General features: G+C 43.5%; 1 protein-coding gene and 1 long non-coding RNA gene across 2 annotated transcripts in view; both read right to left on the bottom strand.

Moving 5' to 3' along the window:
* Window positions 1-484: 484 nt before the first annotated feature.
* Window positions 485-1,092, bottom strand: LOC127604355 (uncharacterized). The gene is made up of 3 exons (XR_007963289.1): window positions 951-1,092; window positions 679-792; window positions 485-574 (listed from the first exon to the last, which is right to left on the bottom strand). It is a non-coding gene; the product is annotated as an uncharacterized LOC127604355 (long non-coding RNA).
* A 569-nt stretch (window positions 1,093-1,661) lies between these two features.
* Window positions 1,662-19,721, bottom strand: part of myo15b (myosin XVB) — a 68,859-nt gene continuing 50,799 nt past the window's right edge. The window contains exons 35-43 of the mRNA XM_052070969.1: window positions 18,070-18,164; window positions 17,842-17,919; window positions 16,696-16,792; window positions 16,372-16,520; window positions 15,487-15,617; window positions 9,888-10,021; window positions 9,678-9,811; window positions 9,054-9,194; window positions 1,662-3,226 (exon numbers count right to left, since the gene is read on the bottom strand). Of these exons, the coding sequence (XP_051926929.1) occupies window positions 3,140-3,226; window positions 9,054-9,194; window positions 9,678-9,811; window positions 9,888-10,021; window positions 15,487-15,617; window positions 16,372-16,520; window positions 16,696-16,792; window positions 17,842-17,919; window positions 18,070-18,164 (1,046 nt within the window). The 3' untranslated portion in view covers window positions 1,662-3,139. The remainder of the gene's footprint in view (window positions 3,227-9,053; window positions 9,195-9,677; window positions 9,812-9,887; window positions 10,022-15,486; window positions 15,618-16,371; window positions 16,521-16,695; window positions 16,793-17,841; window positions 17,920-18,069; window positions 18,165-19,721) is intronic.

Raw genomic sequence — 19,721 nt, 5'->3', positions numbered from 1 at the left:
GGCCATTCCATACAGATGCAGAGTCGTTAGCAGAGAACTGGTTTTTCAGCCTCTCTGCATAGCTTCTCTTTGCGATGTTAATTTCCTTTGTCAATTGGTTTCGGGCATGTTTGTACAGTGCCTGATCTCCACTTCTAAATGCGGCCTCTTTCTCTTTCCTGAGTTGCCCGAGTTTGGGAGTAAACCATGGCTTGTTATTGTTGAAGGAGCGGAACAAATTCGTTGGTACACACCTCACAGAAACTGATGTATAATGTTACAGTGTCTGTGTATTCATCCAGTGTGCCCGTTGAAGTTTCAAAGACGCCCCAATCAGTGCAGTCAAATAATGTGAAGATCATTTGAATGAGGATGCTTGTGGGCTTTGATTTCACATTTTTATTGAGAAAAATAAGATGCTCCAATGTTTTAAACTTCAGCCTGTTGCGTCTTTTACAAGCAATTTCTCCTGCTGTGAAGAACACACGCTCACAAGGGACGGATGAGGCTGGTGTACAAAGGAACTCCTTTGCGAGGTGGGAGAGGTTTGGGAAAGAAATGTGTTGGTCCTTCCAGTACAGCTGCTTCCTGGAACCTTGATTGTCAAACATGGAGTGGAGAGTCAACCAATAATAATTACTGATTGTCAATTAATCATCAACATAGCAACCGTGAAAAGATGAGTGAACGTTTGTATACCTGGCGTAATACCGGGTGTATCGCGAACTTCATTCTCATGCTTGGCCCGATAATGCCTCAGCATGGTGGAGGTGCTTCTGTTGGCGAATTGACTTGGCAAATTCGACATTTCACCTGTAATGAAATGTGAATAAGAAGTAACTAAGAGTTACCTTGAAATGTATTCGGATTAGAATGGTACAACACGTCAATAATCTGAGAGGCACTCGAGTGCCTCTCACCGAGAGGCTCTCGGCGACAGAAGGCGATTTGAATAAATAAATAAATAATACCTTATTCTCCAGGACATCAAAATGGTCCCACACGGCGGATGATTTGCGTCTCTGCTCCATAATCGGCAAGGAAGGCAAGGCACGAACACGAAGTCTGCACTGACACGAACTTCGACAAGCCAGCGTGAGTGAGGTCTGGCTTGTTTCGGCAGGTGTTCCTTATAAACACTGTGTGGCGGGCTTTTGCTGCGTCAACGCCCTCTGCACTGAGTCGACGCCCCCTGGACAAAGTGGAGCAGCCTGGACTGTGCCAAGCAGCCGATGCAGTCTAAACTGCACCGGTGCAGTTCACGTGTCAATTAGCAGCCTGGACTGTGTCAACACAGTCGATGTGTCAATTAGCAGCCTGGACTGTGTCAACGCAGCCGGTGTGTCAATTAGAAGCCTGGACTGTGTCAACGCAGTTCACGTGTCAATCACGTGACGTAATGAAGCAGCACATGCATCGACACGTGGTTTGCTCTGTGAGCCCGGCGCATGTGTCAATGCATCGGTGTCGCTGGACCCATCACTACAAAGTAGCAAACAAAACCATGACCATGATATTGTGAACAAATATGACAGCAGCAAACAGCAACAATGACCCGACAATGAGTGTTCGGGCGGGAGTCCTTTTATACAACTAATTACCCAACAACCAACAGGTGTGCAGATGCAGGGGAAGCCCTACAGTGCCACCTTTTGGTCCCAAACCAAATCATGACACAATGATTCTTTTTTTTTTTTATGGTTTACTGTCGTTTCTACGGTTTGCTCTCGTCAAGGGAGAAACCCTACTCTCCTGTTGCAATTCGTTGTGGTTTTGGACCGTCGGTCGTCGCACGGTTGTCCTCAGTCATGCTAACACGGCGTCCTGCCTGTTCGGCTGTTGGACGGGGCCCCATGCCTTCTCCACTCCTCTGCCTCCGTGGTGAGGGTCGACGGGGCATGTGTCTGGGCTATGCTGCTGTGGACCGTCCTGGCGCTCCTCCGCCTTCCCGGAGGTGCATCCACCACGGATCTCGTCGGGGCTTCCACCTCGATGGCTCCAGGGGCATCACCTCCTTTTGGTCGTCCTCCCGCCGGTCATGCAGAGACAACGGCATAAATGGCGGGCGATCCGCGGACCAAGGCGTGTTGGCCCGGCCTGGTTGGGTCGACTAGTGCTCCTCGCGACGGCGATGTTGCCGGCATCAACTATTTAAAATCGCATATTCAGTTCAAATTCATCTCTCCTTTTATTATTTGTAATTTTATCTGTGGTTTTATTGTTCTTGTTTTGGTTGTAAAGTGTCCTTGAGTGTTTTTAAAGGCGCTTATAAATGATTATTATTATTAACCCCGATGCAGCTCCACTTCCATTCACGTGGCAGTTTCTGCGGCCGTGCAATACGACGCACATGCGGAAAGTGTACTTCCTTTTCCCTGCCTTGTTTGTGACATATCGAAAAACCATGGTTTATACTTCTCCGGACAAATCAACGCTGTAGTCTATCAGACACCATAAAAGGATGAGAGATGAGAGAAAGGAAAGATGACAGAAGTACAACAGAGTACAAAAGCAAAACATTCAATACCCGTATGTAATCAACTCTTCTCATGCGTAGCGAGTCTGTACGCTGTAGTGTTCACACGTACCCCCCCCCCCACACACACACGCAAATCAACATTCAATTCCATTACTTAACTAAACTAAATTACATGTGTCATGGAAAATCAAACAAAAAATCTCAACATGTTTTTTTATTGACTGTCTTATTCACCTTTCTTACAGTACATTGTTAGCGTAGCGAATTAATATAAAAGATGATTTGTTCAGCTCTGATGTCATCAAATTTTAATGCAAAACCAACATTTACTGTCTCCTGTAAGTCAATCGGTTAATTTTATTACAGACACAATTGAATTGTATTTAAAATAAAAGAACAAACAAAAATTAAGAGATGCATACGCACGGTGGTCGACTGGTTAGCACATCTGCTCACAGAACAGAGGTCCAGAGTTCGGTTCCAGGCTCCGGCCTTGCTGTGTGCAGCTGGCACATTCTCCCTGTGCCTGGTATGGGTTTTCTCCGGGTACTCCAGTTTCCTCCCATATTCCAAAAAATATTCTCGCTAGATTAATGGATGGATAACTCGAAATTGTCCTGAGGTGTGATTGTGAGTATAAATGGTTGTATGCTTTAGATTTAAAGAGAAAGTGGAATGTGTCTACTGGAAATTTGAGATGGAGCTGGCGACTGAGGGACGGATAAACTCTTCCATTATCATAGCAAGGATGTGACACAGCTCCTTGGCCTAAAAGAGAATCAAGGCGATGAACAAAAAAATGAGACACAGCACAGCTATGACATATGTACTGCACATAAAAAAGACAGACATCATAACAACTTTGTATTTACACCAGAATTGATCGATTTATCATTTTAAAAAGTGGACTTCGTAAAGGCTCTGGATGTTTTGTGGCTGTGCTGGTTGACACACTTCTGCAACATCATGCTCAGTTGGAAAAGGGTGAAGTGGACTCGTCAGTTTGGGAAGGAAATCCTGCTCCAAGTAGAAGAGTTTTGTGAGTCTTGGTCATGAGTGAGAGGAATTAGAGATCGACAGGCCAATTGTGCAGTTCTGCTGATTTTGGATTGGTTTGTTGCGGTGAATGCAAAGCTCTCATTTTATCGGTCGTTATACAGTACGTTCCCACCCTCACCTATTGTCATGCGATGTGGGTCATAAGCAAAAGAAAAAGATGGATACGAGCAGCCAAAATTTGTTTCCTCCGCAGGGTGTCTCTGTCACTGTCCTGGGGGCCTCACCCCACCAGGAACAGGAACTGTGTAACCTTCACGAGGTGTGACAGCTTAACCCTTAGATGCTTCGAAACAAAAAAACCCTAAGTTACACCTTTTACAATTTTGGAAATGATGTATGTTGTGTTATACAAACATTCTTTTTTTTTTTTCAAACACTCAAAATGTTCAGAGGCATCTGTGCTATCCATACATATAGTTTTTATTAGTTCTTTGGGATTTTTTATTCTTTATTTTTTGCAAAAGGAAAAAAAAAAATGTGTCTGGAGGTCCCAACTAAGCCCTACTAACAATCCCGAAGGGACGTGTGCATGTAAAATGCATTGGTTTGAAGCCTCCTGCAAAAAGGCAAACTTATTGCGATCCTCTGGCGCCACCTAAAATTTGCACAATTGGAATGACCCCAACCCAACAATGTGGCATGCATACGTCTGTCCAAGCGAAAACAAAGCGATTGACGTAAAAATCACGTGAAATGCATGTTTACTCATTAGGTTTACGTTGCATTCAAAAATATGAATTATAATGGGTCTCTATGGTGCAAAATATATAAATTGTGAAGATTACGGAATCAAAACCATTTTTATTATTGCTGCAATGCCTGAGAATTATCAGCCGGTGACGTCATGAAATTTCGGCCATTTTAGAACCCCCCCATACGTTTCAGCTCTCTCGTGTTTTTCCGAATGCCTTTGCCTTTGATTCAAAGACATAATTTTGCATTTATCGCAAACGGTGGACTACGAGGGTTAAACCTGCCTAGTGCCTGCCCAGGCTCGGTGCATTAGGGAGCCTGTCACCTTGGGGGGCTTACAACACTAGGATGGCACAAATGAGCAGTTCTGCCCCTGACTCATGTCAGGGCTTCACAGCCCGTCAGTATGCTTGCTGTAAGGTGGCAGCTCCACCAGCTGACTAGCCATCGCAGGGCCAACTACCCAGCCTGGCGAAAAGAAACAGTTATGAAAATGTTAGAGGAATCTATGAGCAAAATTGTATCATGTTTAAAGTTTCATTTAATCTGGGCACATCTAAACGTTTGGGTGTGTATCCAGCACCCCCAAATTCCTGTGCACAAAGCCGGAGGGCTGTTGAAGTCCACAATTAGCACGTCAATACAGGTGGGCGATCACAGGGGAGAGGGAGAAACTCGGTCACAAAAGGGGAATGAATAATTCGGGTTGAACAACAGCGGTTGAACAACAAAAGACGAGTTGAGAACACCCGTCGACATTGGCCATCCGCAAAGTCTGTGACTTGTGTATTCGGGTAGATCAGATCACTACCGAGGGGCTGGACCAGGGGGCGCGGTATGCAAATCTCTGGGGCAGTGTCTTTCTTGTACTGTATTTTGCAATAAAAGTTCGAACCGGCGGAGAGGGAGCCGAGTGTGTATCTTCGGAGCAACTACCGGTAATCGTCGTTCGCTCTCAGAGATCCGCTCCCGCCGATATTGAAGACAATTTTCCTGTGTGCAGAGTAATTTCTTTAACTTTGTCCGAGATCTCTGACAGAAACTTGGCGTTGTCGGCAGGATGATGCGCTTGTTCGAACGGATTTGAGCTTTTTTGTTGGACTCTCCGATTTCCTCCCGTGGACGATCCGTGGCTGACTGCGCGTTTTGCGCCTCCGAAGCCAACCAGACCTCGTGGAGACTTTTCCAGGAGGACCCAGCCCCGCACCGGACACCGTGAGGAGCAAGCGAGCGCCATCATCCCACGGAGCTGAGTTCAGCTCGGCATCAGTACAATTGTCAGAAAAAATAAGGTCAGTCGGCGTGGTGGAAAAACCGTTGCGGAGTCGGTTATCTCCACTGAATGATGGAATTAGACGAGTTAATGCCGAAAAGGAGTAGGCTAGCTCGTGCACCGTTTTGTGGTTAGCGATACAGGGGAAGTTTGATTCCCATGGACACAGAGCCCAAGCGCATCTGTGAGAGCATCAGCTCATTTAGATATCGTTTCTCGCTAAGCGTAAACGGTAAGGAAGTGTTGCCTTCCTGCAGAGGCTGACCACCTCGGCGTATTTTTGTGTCTAACGTTGAATGTGTATATTATGTTGTGTTAGTGTGTAAGTGTGATTGGGGATCACTCTACAGTGGTAATGCATGTTGGTGATGGCCCTGACCCACCCTTTGAATTTGATGGCACCCCTGTCCAATTTGTCTCCACCTTCAAATATCTCAGCTCGACATTGACCAACAACCGACACCTCAAAACAGAGATCGACTGTCGCCGTGCCCTTGCAACCAATGTTATGCAGTCCTTGTGGAGACCGCTGTGGCGCCACCGGCACCGGCAACAAAGCTCAGAGTCTAGAATGCCTCAGTCATCTCTGTCCTCCTGTACGGCTCCGAAACCTGACCTGGCCACTGAATAACACTCTCGCGGCCAGGCTTGATGGCTTTGACTCCAGGGCCCTCAGGAGGATTGAAGGTATCTCGTGGACCGACCGAGCACATCACAAATCAGGCTCTAAAAGACAAAACCAAACAGTCACCAGCCTCCCGTCTCGCAGCAATGCGGCGAGTGCGATGGTATGGCCATGTCATCCACCTGCCCCAGGAACACCAAACCAGCACCATCTTGGCCTTCAACCCCCAGCAAGCTGGCTGGAGACGACCCAGTTGCCAGAGGTGCCCCCCGCACTCGCTGGCTGGACATAATAGCCCTGGACCTTGGGGCCTGCAATGTTACCCTGGAACAAAGTCAACACCTTGCCCAGACCAGATCCAGATGGAGAGACCTGGTTGCCAAGGTTGGCGCTACACGCCATAAAGTGCAAGAGAATTAAAGAAAAAAAAAAGAGCAGGGTGTCTGTTCTCTCAACTTCCAAGATTTACATGGCAAAATTAATTGTAATGAATCATTGAGGCTTTTCAGCCAATTGGTTTAGAGATGGTTCAAAGTTTCAGGGTGCTTCATTTGCTCAATGTCAAGAAGATCAGGCAGTAGCAATGTATACACAGAATGACAAAAGATTAAAGGCTACAAAATGATAGGACAATTAGTAGTCAAAGCATGACAGGTTTAGCAGTAGGTGTGTCATTTATACATTCAGGATGCACAATATTTATCAGGCCAATAATCATCAGATGGACATGGGAAGAAATGGCATCACTCTTATCTGTCCAATACTGCAAAACGAAGGAAGGAGGAGACAAGCAAGACTTCTAAAGATATTTAGCCCCTTTTGGATGTGAGCCCACAAGTCTGCTTTAGGCGGCTGTCAGAGACTGATAATAAGGGAGCTGTGTCTTTTCCATTTTTAACTATCTTTTACCTACTATAATCATTCGGACTCAATCGACATTGGATTACAGTATGTTGACGAGTTCCAGTGACAATTAACTGCACTTTGAACATATCACACGGGGTGGCGCATGACCAGTGGGACCTCCGTGGATTGTTGAAGGGTCTGGCAGGCGGCGAAGGCCAGCCGAGCCGAGTTATGTTGCTCAGCTATAAATGCTACTACTGAGGATAAGTAGTTCAGAAAATGGATGGAGGGAAAATAAATGCCATGACACTTTCCTGTGTCCTACTGTACTTGTTGAAATGCATTCAGCTACGGTTGACTGAACAAGCATCTTTGGCGAGTGATAATTTGAAATATTTTGGTCCATAAAATGTCTTCACATAGGCCTGTCACGATAGCAACTTCTCGTTCAATGAAAAAAAATGGAAACAGTATTTTTTGGAGGGAGGGGGTGACACGAGAAATGGTCATTTGCATGCATGTTTGTTTACATACACCAACATTAACTTGCTCTCTGTCGGTAAACTAACTTGTCGGCACTCACAAGCGTGCACGCATGACAAGGGTGCTCTTTTTGTACTATTTAATTGCTTTTGCTTTTAAATATTAATTATATACAACACACTAGTGGGGATGATAAAATGATCAAATGTGCCCGAACGGCTGGACATGGAATTGAGACTAGATCCATCAGAATTGGAAGAATGGTGAGCTATATGGCTGTGATTATTAGCTTAGTGTTATTGGTTGCAATTTGATGCCGTGTCGTGTTGTAAACTGCACACGATGGGATTACCTATTTGGTCCAAGGACTGTATTCCGACGAGCTTTGAGAGCACACGTCATAATGGCTTGGTGGACACATTGTCAATGCTAAGGTAGTTCTGTTGTATTGTTGGGCACCTTGCAGATTATGTCGGCAGCAACACAACATCATGCATACCATGTTTATAAATAAGTATGAGTTTAAAACTGTCAAAGTTATTAAGTGTCCGAGACCCAGCGACTGTAAGTGTAACTCCAGCAACCTTTATGTATAATGAGACTGCTACAGGCAAACAATGACTGAAATCAAAATGCTAAACCTCCACAAGTGTTCTTTTCTGACACACAGCGTGACTCGCTAACTAACTTTAAGCTCACTACAATTGGCGACATCACCTGTAAAACGACGCAAGGTCTCCAGTGTTACAAGGCTACACGTTGAATGAACCAATTATATCATCCGCACAAACCTGGGCCTTGTGTGTTATCGGTCATGTGATTTTCTTGCAATCAACACACACTCTGAAGTGAGGCTTCATTTAGCATGCCCACTTTTGCTCCAGATGTGAAGCCTTGCTTAATTTGATCCCTACTTAACAGTTATTAAATTCAAAATATTGAGGCGGTCATTCTGATAAATTCAGAGGTTTAAGTGGGCATGAGTGTAGATGTCTATGAGAATGTCAGTGATGGTTATTCACAGTTATGTAACTTAATGTAATCTTTTCAACTGTCTTGTCGTCTTTGGTATAGAGTTACTGTAAATAAGCAGGGAGGCTTGCCATTGTTAACCGGCTGGAGTCCTTTGTTATTGAAGTTGAGTTGTTTGGCTCCAATAAATCAATCACTAATTGTTGAATTCTTTGCCAATATTGACACAGATTGGTTTGCTGGAAACAACAAACCCTTCTGATACCAGCTACTTAGGTCATTTTATAATTGGGGCTTTTCATAATATAATATCTCATTGTGTCTTATTATGGCTCAAAAGTCTCACCTATTAGTTAATAGTGTGAGCCTATCCAAGTGACACAACATCATATTGGAAAATGCCATTTAATGTTGTCGTCAGTGGTCGTATCCACCTTGATTAATACCTGACTGCACCACATTTAAAGGCTAACATTACACCACAATAACAAAGTGGCAGAATTTGTTATAAGATATCTTTGGGGTTTTTTGGGGGGGGAGGGGGTTATTACCTTCACCCAATTCAATTTGATTTTAATCAAAGAATAGTGTTCAACAGTGACAGATAGCAATGTCACTTGCAAAGAAAGAATTTAAGTCATCACCTGTTTGAGATGAATTGTTATTTTTTGGAACTTATTTGGTGTTCCATAACTTATTTCCATCGATGGTAGTCTTCCTGCATTTTTAGGTCGCACAGTGCGCATGGACTGAACATCTGTGAGAGGGATTTTAAACACTTCCTCCTGCAAAGAAATGAGATATAGATTTGAAGGGAGATCCATTTAGCAGAGGCAGGGCCAACAGTTAAGGTACCCTGTACAGCCACTCAATGAATGTCGAAATGAAAGCTGTGGACAGATATGGTGGCACCCCACTAGTCCACGTGGCCAAAGTAGGTCTTGTTTTGGAGTGGATGGTGGCCTCTACAGAGTGATTAAAATCTGACCCTATGTAGCAGCATAGTTTTTTGGCAAGTCATCAACACTTTACACTGTACTCAGACCACACAGTAAGAGAGGTTTTTCGTCTTGAAATTTAAGTTACCGGTAGTCCTTCTGTCTAGCACATTTGGCTCAATTTAGCTACAATTCTGCCTTTCCCTTCAACCATGCGAAAATGTTAAAAATGGGAAAGCCCTCAAAAAGGTGATTTAAGCCAAGGACCGCTAGGAGCTTGGGCCTTAACAAACCAATGTTCAAAATCAAGACATCATTGACATTCTGTACCTGTGTTTTAGGATGAAGAAATTGCACTCCTTCATGGTTGACACTGACAATGCAAGGGGAAGGACATCCACGCCGGCTGACTTTCTGGGCCAAGTAATTGTTGGAGCCAAACATACGTTGCTCAGTCAGAAGCACTGCCAAAAACAGTCAAACAACTTGATTTCAAATAATTCAAGGATATGAGGAAAGGAGAAGCAACCTCCTACTAACCAATAAATTGTATTTTGGCATCGAGTGGGCTGAGAGCATTCATGGCGTCGATCTTGTTTAAATAGAGGGAGTGGATCCCATCTATATTCACGTTCTGCCCCTCCTGAGCAGGCAAAAATTTCTTGATTTCCAACCTGACAAAGGAATACAAAAAACAAAACCATAAGTCATGCCTAGCTGTTTCGGATTTTCAGATACATAAAATGAGGACTTTGATGGATTTGTGGATGAGGATTGATAATAAATAAAATAACTATAAATAAATACAACAAGAGTACATTGTGAAATACTTCAATAAAGTACAACCAAACTCAGTTTTGTTCCCGCTGCCTTTTTAAAAATATATGTGACCGTGCATGCGGGCTACCATATTTTTTAAGCTAAAATATGTACTACAGTGAAACTCCTCTAGAACGAAACCTACATGGGCGAAAATACCCACTAATGTGAAAAAATTTTCATGCATTAACTCCTTTCCGATTCTCCTGCCCCAATACGATGAAAAAAAAACCTTGTTGCGTTATACGAAATCATTTTCTCTGCTCAAGCCTCGTGAAGAGATTCACTACAACAAAGTTTAATCCAATAGCAACCTCTACTGCTTCGTTCGGAAACGGCAAAAGCAACCACCACACTGGTTTACACAGCTCTGAGTTTCTTGAACGCAACATACTCATAGCTGCTTTGCCATTGGCTTACCGAGCATCATCCTGGCCTCCGATTGGCCAAGAGGGACCTTCACTGTCTATGTGTGTAGATACTGTGGCTAGATCCGTGAAAGATAGAGTGGAATGCATCCAATTTCGCTGCTCAGAGTAAATTGCTTATGGCTCGACGGACATTCAAATAAACGAACGTTTCCTTGAATGCTTTACTTGTTATCATTCTAAAAATCTTACGCTAACTGGAGCGCTAATTAGAGAGAAGGCGAGTCCATCAGGCTAACTATGGCCATCGAGGACTACGAAGCTTCCCATGGCTGGCTTAAAAGTTCATTGCATGAGATCAGCTGAGCGACACTGTCTTGGGTGGCGTTCGAAGGGAGGTAGAGTTACAAACAGTGATATAGTGGAAAGAAAAGCCACCGGGTACAGGACACATCTGTTATTGTTAGATTCAGACGCAGCATGAACGTTGCATTGCTAAAATGGCTACAAAACGGACCTTTGGATGTCAATCAGCTAACACAAGAAGCGCTGGAAGAGAGGGTAAAAGTGATCAAAATGAAAGATGAAGGAAGCAAAATAAAAGACATTATCCAAGAAATTGATGTACCGTATTTTCCGCAGTAAAGGGTGCACCAAAAAGTCTTCCATTTTCTTAAAAGCTCACCGAGCGCCTTAAAATCCGGTGCGTCTTTTGTATGGTCATTACGGTAATATGTCGACTCCAAGATGGCTCCTCCTTGGAGACATTCTACCAATGTTATAACTTGCTGTTGGTTCACTGAAATGTGTCGCTGCTTTATTAAATACGTTTGTGTTGCAGGTCCGAAAAAAAGGAGAACTGTGGCGTTAATTTTTAAAACAGTCTCAACAAATACAAGGGCGGCCCGGTAGTCCAGTGGTTAGCACGTCGGCTTCACAGTGCAGAGGTACCGGGTTCGATTCCAGCTCCGGCCTCCCTGTGTGGAGTTTGCATGTTCTCCCCGGGCCTGCGTGGGTTTTCTCCGGGTGCTCCGGTTTCCTCCCACATTCCAAAAATATGCATGGCAGGCTGATTGAACACTCTAAATTGTCCCTAGGTGTGAGTGTGAGCGTGGATGGTTGTTCGTCTATGTGTGCCCTGCGATTGGCTGGCAACCGATTCAGGGTGTCCCCCGCCTACTGCCCGGAGACGGCTGGGATGGGCTCCAGCACCCCCCGCGACCCTAGTGAGGATCAAGCGGTACGGAAGATGAATGAATGAATGAATCAACAAATACAGGTACGTCTTTGTCTCCGTGCTTTCTTCCGTTCGACTCAAGAGGCGTTCAAGACCGCCACCGAAAAAGGTAAATTGACTATTACTTCAATGAAACTACAAAAATTTAAAATAATACATTAAAACTGAAAAGCAAGCGAGGACATCACAAAATAAATTCTACAGCCTCCCCCAGAATTTATATTGTGATTTCATCATTTGTGAATACACAAAAAAGGAATAAATAACTACGACTGACATCTTGTTGTGTTATTTTGACTTCAAGATGGCGCCGCGAGAGTGGCTGCCTTTCCAGCAGCTCCCATTTATTTTGTTCTTCTACTTCTTCTTCTCATAACTTTGCTGCTGTGAAGTGGGAATTTCTCCATTGTGAGACTATTAAAGGTTTTCTTATTTTATCTTATCTGATTGTACTCTTGGAGCTACGATAAAGGAAATGCCAATGTGTTTTTCGGAGGCGGTCATGAACGCCTTTCGAGTTGATCGGAAGTAAGGGTGTGGAAAATAATCGATATTAATCGATACATCGATGCGCAAGTGCGCGATCCGAGTGCATCGGCTCATTCACTGGGTACGACGCGATTGACGGGTGAAATCGCGATTCATCACGATGCATTGACGGGTATCGGTAAAATCCGATTCAAGCGACGTTTTATTCATGTTAAACGTCACTTATGTGCCCTTTCCTTGGCGCAATGAATGCACCATCATTGCTTTGCGTTTTGTGTTGAATACGGACGGTAGCCGTGCGTCACTTACAGTCCAGTACACAACTAGCGAAACATTATGGAAGTTAGCGCAAGGGGAGGCGAGGAAACTACTATATTTAATGCAGCCGCAACATTCAAATCTTATGTTTGGAAATACTACGGCTTCGAAAAGAAAGACGGAAAGCTTGATAAAACCTCCGTAATTTCCAAGGAATGTCGCACTAAGAAGCCATACAACGGCAGAACCACAAATATGCAGAGCCACTTAAAACGATGGCACCAGATCACCGACAAGTTTCCCTCCCGTTCCCCCGCTTCCACGCCCAGTTCCTCGTCGGACACCGGAGAAACTCTTGGTAACCCAGGTCAGGATCAGAAAAAAATTGCCTCTTATTTTGGGAGTCCCCTTGCAACTCACTGTGACAGCGCAATGGCTATAACTAAGGTCACTGCTTATTTCATATGCAAAGACCTTCAGCCTTAGCGTGGTGGACAACGAGGGTTTCAGACAGCTCGTGCACGTTTTGGAACCCAGGTATAAAATACCAGACAGGTCTGTGTTCACTTACATATTCCCGATGTGTACAACAAAGTAAGAAGTGAGATTACTGTGTCGCTGAACAGTGCACAAAGAGTTGCACTTACAGTGGATGGGTGGGTACAGTGGGGATATATATATATATATATATATATATATATATATATATATATATATATATATATATATATATATATATATATATATATATATATAAAGCTTAAGAAAACCTTTATTAGTCTCGCAATGGAGAAATTCCAGATTCACAGCAGCAAAGTTATGAAAGGAAGAAGTAGAACAACAAAAAAATAGGAGCTGCTGGAAAGGCAGCCACTCTCTCTCTCTATATATATATTATTATATTTCATATAAGACACTCGGTGAGAATAGTCTGTTTGTGTTTACACTATAGCAACAGCTGTGAGTCTCAGGTGCCAAATTGTTTACATTTTCTTTGCACAAAACCCAATTGTGAAAGGGCTTAAATAAGTTGTTTTACAAGTTCTACTGTTTATAAGGAATAAAGTGGTATCCTTTTTGTAATACCATACTGAATTCCACCTTTTTAAAAGCTTTTTTCTTTGCTTATTTGCATCATGTTTAATTGCACAATATCGCAACAAATTGCATTGTATCGTATCGGATCGCATTGATTTGAACTTAATGTGAATCGCATCGTATCGCATCGTGACGACGGTGAAACGTATCGCTTCGTATCGCCAGAAAATTCCATGTATCGTTTAAGTATCGCATCGCTGGCAGTGCATCGAGATGTGTATCGTGGCAGTGCATCGAATCGTCCTCAGTGCTGAGATTCACATCCCTAATCGGAAGAAGACGCACCTGTATTTGTTGAAAAAATGAGAGCTGTGGTTGTGGTTTTATATTTTTTTTAAACGCAGACTTTATTAATGGTTTTCACAGTATGAACAAATACAGGCACTGTACGTCTTTGTCCGTCTCCGTGCCTTCTCTTCCGTTCCACTTGAGAGGCGTTCATGGCCGCCTCAGAAAAACGTAACGGTTCAATGAAACCACGAATAAAATCAAATGAGGAAATCACAAAATAAATTCTATAGGGGAGATATAGAATTTATTTTGTGATTTTCTCACTTGATTTTCTATTTTGATGCATTATTTCCAATTTTCGTCGTTTCATTTAAGTACAGTAATAGGTAATTTACGTTTTTCAGAGGCGTTCATGAACACCTCTCGAGTTGAACGGACGCCTCTCGATTTTAATAGGAGCGTAGCACCATCTAGTGGGGGCATTGTAGATTGTGCCTTTTGATGCGAAGCGTCCAATGTATGAAAAAAATTACAAAATAGCCGTTCATTGAAGGTGCGCCTCATAATGCAGTGTGTCTTTTAGTGCGGAAAATACGGTAAGTGAAAGTGAATGCTGATCGTAAATTTCGCAATTTCTTTCCCTTTTTTTTCTTTCTCCACTAACTATATGAAGTGTCAAATAAGTGTGTGCTCATACTTATGCACTATTGGAATAAAAATAAAGAGTACTCATGCGATTGTGTGTGCGTGTACACATACGTTTGTGTGTGTGTTTACATCTGAGATCAAATTTGTTACAGTTAAAAAACCCCTGCTGTGAAAAAATTCTTGCTGCAAACATGATTTCGTTGTTGAGGAGTTTCACTGTATGCTGGACCATGAAACCATTTTCTAAAAGAGGCCAAAAAGGAGGAGGAAGTATCTGTGTGTATTTGGTTCAGTGTCGTGACCATATTGACCGCTCCTAAAACCAAAATCATTGCCTTCGTCGTGGCGAATAAGCGACAAGCCACAATGATTGTTAAGCTAACCTAAGATTGACACAGCGCATTTAACCCCGCAATTAAGTGCTTGGCTGATATGAGTCACAGACGTCTGGTTGGAACCGAATTAAATTAATGCATGCCCTGGATGAGCCAAAAGGATTGGCCTTTAAGGTTAAAGTATATCAACGTGAGGAATCATATAACACAAAAAAAAATTAAAAGTGAATCAATGTGTTCTCCCTGGGGTGGCTCAGTGAGCAAGTGGTTTAGCGCATGGACCTCACAGTGCAGAGGTTGTCCGTTCGATCCTAGCTCTGGCCTTCCTGTGTGGAGTTTTTATGTTCTCCCTTTATGTTTTATGTTTCCTCACGGTAGTCCAGTTTTCTCCCACATTCCAAAAACATGCATGGCAGGCTGAATTAACACTCTAAATTGATCTTAGGTGTGAGTGTGAGCACGGATGGTTGTTTGTCTGTGTGTGCCCTGTGATTGGTTGGCAACAGGTTCAGGGTGTCCCCCGCCTACTGCCCGAAGACAGCTGGGATTGGCTCCAGCACGCTCCGCGACCCTTGTGAGGATAAAGCGCTTCAGAAAATGGATGGATGAATGCATGGTGTTCTCCCTGTGGTTGAAAGCTGTTGATAAACACTCACACTGAGAGCTGTATTTTCAGTCCCTGAGCCAGGTGCTGCAGGCCTGCCAGCTCTGCATTCTGCTGGACTGATGAGGACCCATTTGCAGCAGGAGTGAGCTGGAGAAGCCCATTCAAGTAGTCATCCTTGAGCTACAGAGTGAGAGAGAGAATGAGAGCGAGCGAGCGAGCGAGCGAGAGAGAGAGAGAGAGAGAGAGAGAGATTCTTCATCTCATTTTATTAGACAGGAAATATTAACACTGATACAATACAATTCAACCAAGATTTACAGCTGTCCAAGATCTGTCAATAAACAAATGGCTGCTTTTGAAACCTTTCACATGCTCTGCCTGTGGTATGAACGGTTAAGGGCCGGCATTTTTGTCACCCCCTATATATCACAGGGGTCAAACTCTGCAGGTTTCAGTTTCCATAGGGGTGGATCCCACAAACAATCTTTGCACAAAACGTTTTCGTGCATGTTTTGACCCTTAAAACTACTGTTGTTTTCTTGACGAAAAGCGCATTTCCATGGCAACAGCCGGGAGAATAAAACCGATTTGCTTCAGCCAGTAGGCGGCGCTACCGCAACAAAATAAATAGCTTTGTGGATGGTTTCAGGCCTAGACTTATCAAATGTGTGACATTTTAACAGCATATGATGTTGTGGATCAAGTTACAGCACCTTTTGTAGTCAAAGCGACGCCAAATTAAAAAATAAATCAATCCAAAGACAGCGGACTTCCTGTTAGGTTTAGCATTTGCCTCCAAGAGACTTTTTTGTACGTCTTGGGCTATTACATAAACTACCGAAATTTAATAGATCAAGCTTACATTATGCTTACTGCATTGTTAGAATTTTGTAGGGTGCACTAGTTAGCCTTTTTTTTTTACGAATCAGTTTACCTGTTGATAGTGAAACTCCACATATAAATCATTGTTGAAGCACAGAGGAATTTGCCACATCACTCTTCTTATTGACAAGAAGATGCAGCCATCGTCCAGCAAAAAGTCCATCAGGTACTCACTCGAATGGAGAGGGCGCACAATCCCGTCTGAAAATAAGATGGGATAGTGTGAAAACAAAACAAAATTAAAAACAAAACAAAACATGGCTGTCATTTATCAATCACTTATCAGCAGTAGAGCCACTGTGTAATTGGCAGGCAGCCTGGATGATTAAACAGTAGCATGTCAAAAAGTAAAATGCTGCTTCGGTCTGAACTGTACCTTTCTGGCGGTGGGCGAAGATGGAGAATTCATTCATTTCGGAGGGATTCGAGATACTCATTTCTTTGCGGAGTTTGTTGATCACATCTGCTGCCATCTTGACGACAACAGACATAAATAAATAATTGCAACTCAAACTTTATGGCCTTAGATGGATTGTAGTGTCTTCCACCAAACACTCCATTTAGAGTCGGCTGGCAATTGCGCTGTGGGCTGGCTAGTTATTTTCATCCAACCATTCATTTTTCTGAGCATGAGCATTCATTATTGATACTAATCAATCGCCATTGCTCTTCAGTTATGTATTGGATAAGCAGCAGGTGTCCATTTTAGGCTACACCATTGTCTACGCCATATTAGTATCAACATAATATGGTTTAGTTCGGGTATTGTCCAGCTCCGGTCCTTGAGGGTTTTGGATGCCTCTGGTTTAGTTAAGCATGTTTTTAAAAGCACGCATATAAATGAATGATAGTAAAGCTTTGCAATATAAACATGACTAAAGTGAGGGTGAACATTTTCCATGGGAAAGTATGCGATTGGCATTTCGATCCACACCTTTCATTGCTGATCACAAAAAAATGATCATCCACAACTTGTACTTCGCAACCTGCAGCCAACTATAGACAAGCCCGTGTGCAATGCAGCATCTCCTCTCCCTTTTCCTTAACCGCATCATCTGGGTGTCACAGTTTAAATCGGATTCGTTAACAAAAAAAAAAAAGCAGATTATTACAATTATTGTTAGTGAGCAGCTCTCACATTGAAAAATAAACAGCCAATCAATGTGATGGATAATCATGATAATCAATCATCATGGATAATCAGTATCGGAATTGGCAACATGAAAACCAGATTAAAACACCCCTAGGAAAAAAAGTATTCAACTTTTATTCCTCTGCTTCTCTAATGTGCTGTCTTCAGTCTTGATATAGCCTCTGTATTTTTTTCTTCCAAAAAGATAAACCATGGAATTAGTCATCTTGGAATCTCAGCACTATGGATGAAAAAAAACATTGACGAAAAGGGCAGGTGGGGGCCTTCTTGTCCCTCTAGGACATTTGCTGCTGGGTACCCCTTAGGTCCTTGGCAGAAGTGGCGAATGGTGTGCTTGACAATATCGTCCGTTGATGGATTAATACTTACACTGAAGCTATGTATCTTGACAGGGAATTTCACCTCGCCTGGCAGTTGGATAGAAATGAGCTGTGAGGATTTGCCCGCCTGCAAAAACAAACAACCACCCCCCCAAACAAACAAACAAAACATGTAAGATTACAGCCGCAAATAATGCTAGAATAGTTTGCTCCCCTTTCATCTTAGTAAATTTTGATACTGTAATTAAATCGTGCAAAAACCAATAGCTCAACTTGCCAGGTTGGCTTCCAGCTCGACATGTGAAGGGATGTTACGGCGACCACCAAATTTGAGAGATCGCTGAAGGTTATCCTCACACACAGATGCCAGCTCTGAGGGCAAATACAATTGCGAGAATCAAAAGAAATAATCGATTTCCTTTTTTTGATCATTTAACCCTTTCAGGGCCAGCGGTTACTTCAGTGGACAGATTACCATGTTATCAGGTTACAAGTTGTCATTATTGGTGCATGAAAGGGTTAATATACTGTCTCTATACTGTAATCAGGACAATTTAATTGGAAAAATATAAATCACTTCCATTTGCAAAAATATCACTGAGACATCTGTCATGATTTACCCCTTTAGAATCACATTTGCGTGAAAGAAATAATAATAATAATAATAATAATTTTCAACAATTTAAAACAGTTCCCAGCTGTCTTAATAATATGTCTGTGACATGTTTAATTGAGGCGGCACGATGGCAGACTGGTTAGCACAGCTGCCAAACAGTGCAGTGGTTGAGTGTCCTCCTATGGGATGTGGGTGAAATTCTGATGGAGCTGGCATTGAAAGCACTTCTGATATGGGACTCAGCTAGACGTTCCCAATGGACCCTCACAATACATCTCGGTCTGCCAGGGAGTATGGGCATCTTCCCCACCATGGAAGCCAACACACCTCCAGGTGCTGGTCAGTTGACAGCTCAGCACGTCTCTTCACTTGAGTGTCCAAGAAACGTGATCACAATTTTAATGCAATGATTACAAAGTCGATCATAAACTTCATCCAGGAGTGTGCAGGTGCCAAATGTAGGGATGGACACTCTTATGTTTGAACATGGTGTTTGTCATAGACAATCTGTGATGAAAACAAAAGTCCAATCACACTATTTGGGTTGTGATTGAGACCTCCCAATAACACCCTTCTAGGTCTCACTGTAATTGCCCACATGAGCACTGAAGAAATATGGAATGATGGAGTCCACAGTGTGAGATCTCTCCAACACCTTCTCCAAGGACTCCAAAATAGATGGGTACTCTGAACCGGTGTTTGGTGCAAAGGCACAAAAAGTCAGGACTCGTCCCCTTACCCAAAGGTGGAGGGAGGTGTGTCGGCGCCAAGCTGGGGGATTAGGGGGTCAATAAATTAGCCCGACTACGTCTTGTTGCAACCTCTCAACCTCACACCTCAGCTCAGGCCCCTTACCTGTCAGAGAGATGACATGCCTCATCCCTCCAGCCAGCGTCTGGAGCAAGGGAACAGACCACCAAGGTCCTCACCTATGGCCGCTGCGTTGTTCACACTGCACCGAACCTTTGGCCGATCGGACATATGGTGAGCCCATGGGAAGGTGGATCCATTTTGCCTCTTTAGGCTGTGTCCAGCCAGGCCCATGGTTGCAGGACAACCCCCAGGTGCCAACAAGACCCTCCTCCAGGCAACCAAATGTAATATGAGAAATGGTGAGGCTCCTTGACTCTCTCATAAGCATGAAAACGCGCCATCCTATCCAATCCGATCCGATCCGATCCGATCCTGGGCAATCGGCCCCCGTCAGGGACTTGCCCCCCCTCCCGGGTCCCACACCCGGCACGAATCCCGTTGGTGTCTCGCAAGGTTCCCCGCCAACATTTCCTTCCCACACCTCCCGCAAGCTACCCTTC

The sequence above is a fragment of the Hippocampus zosterae genome, chromosome 7 (genome assembly GCF_025434085.1).
Source record: "Hippocampus zosterae strain Florida chromosome 7, ASM2543408v3, whole genome shotgun sequence".
NCBI classification, from domain to species: Eukaryota; Metazoa; Chordata; class Actinopteri; order Syngnathiformes; family Syngnathidae; genus Hippocampus; species Hippocampus zosterae.
This window is presented reverse-complemented; position numbering and strand designations above follow the sequence as displayed.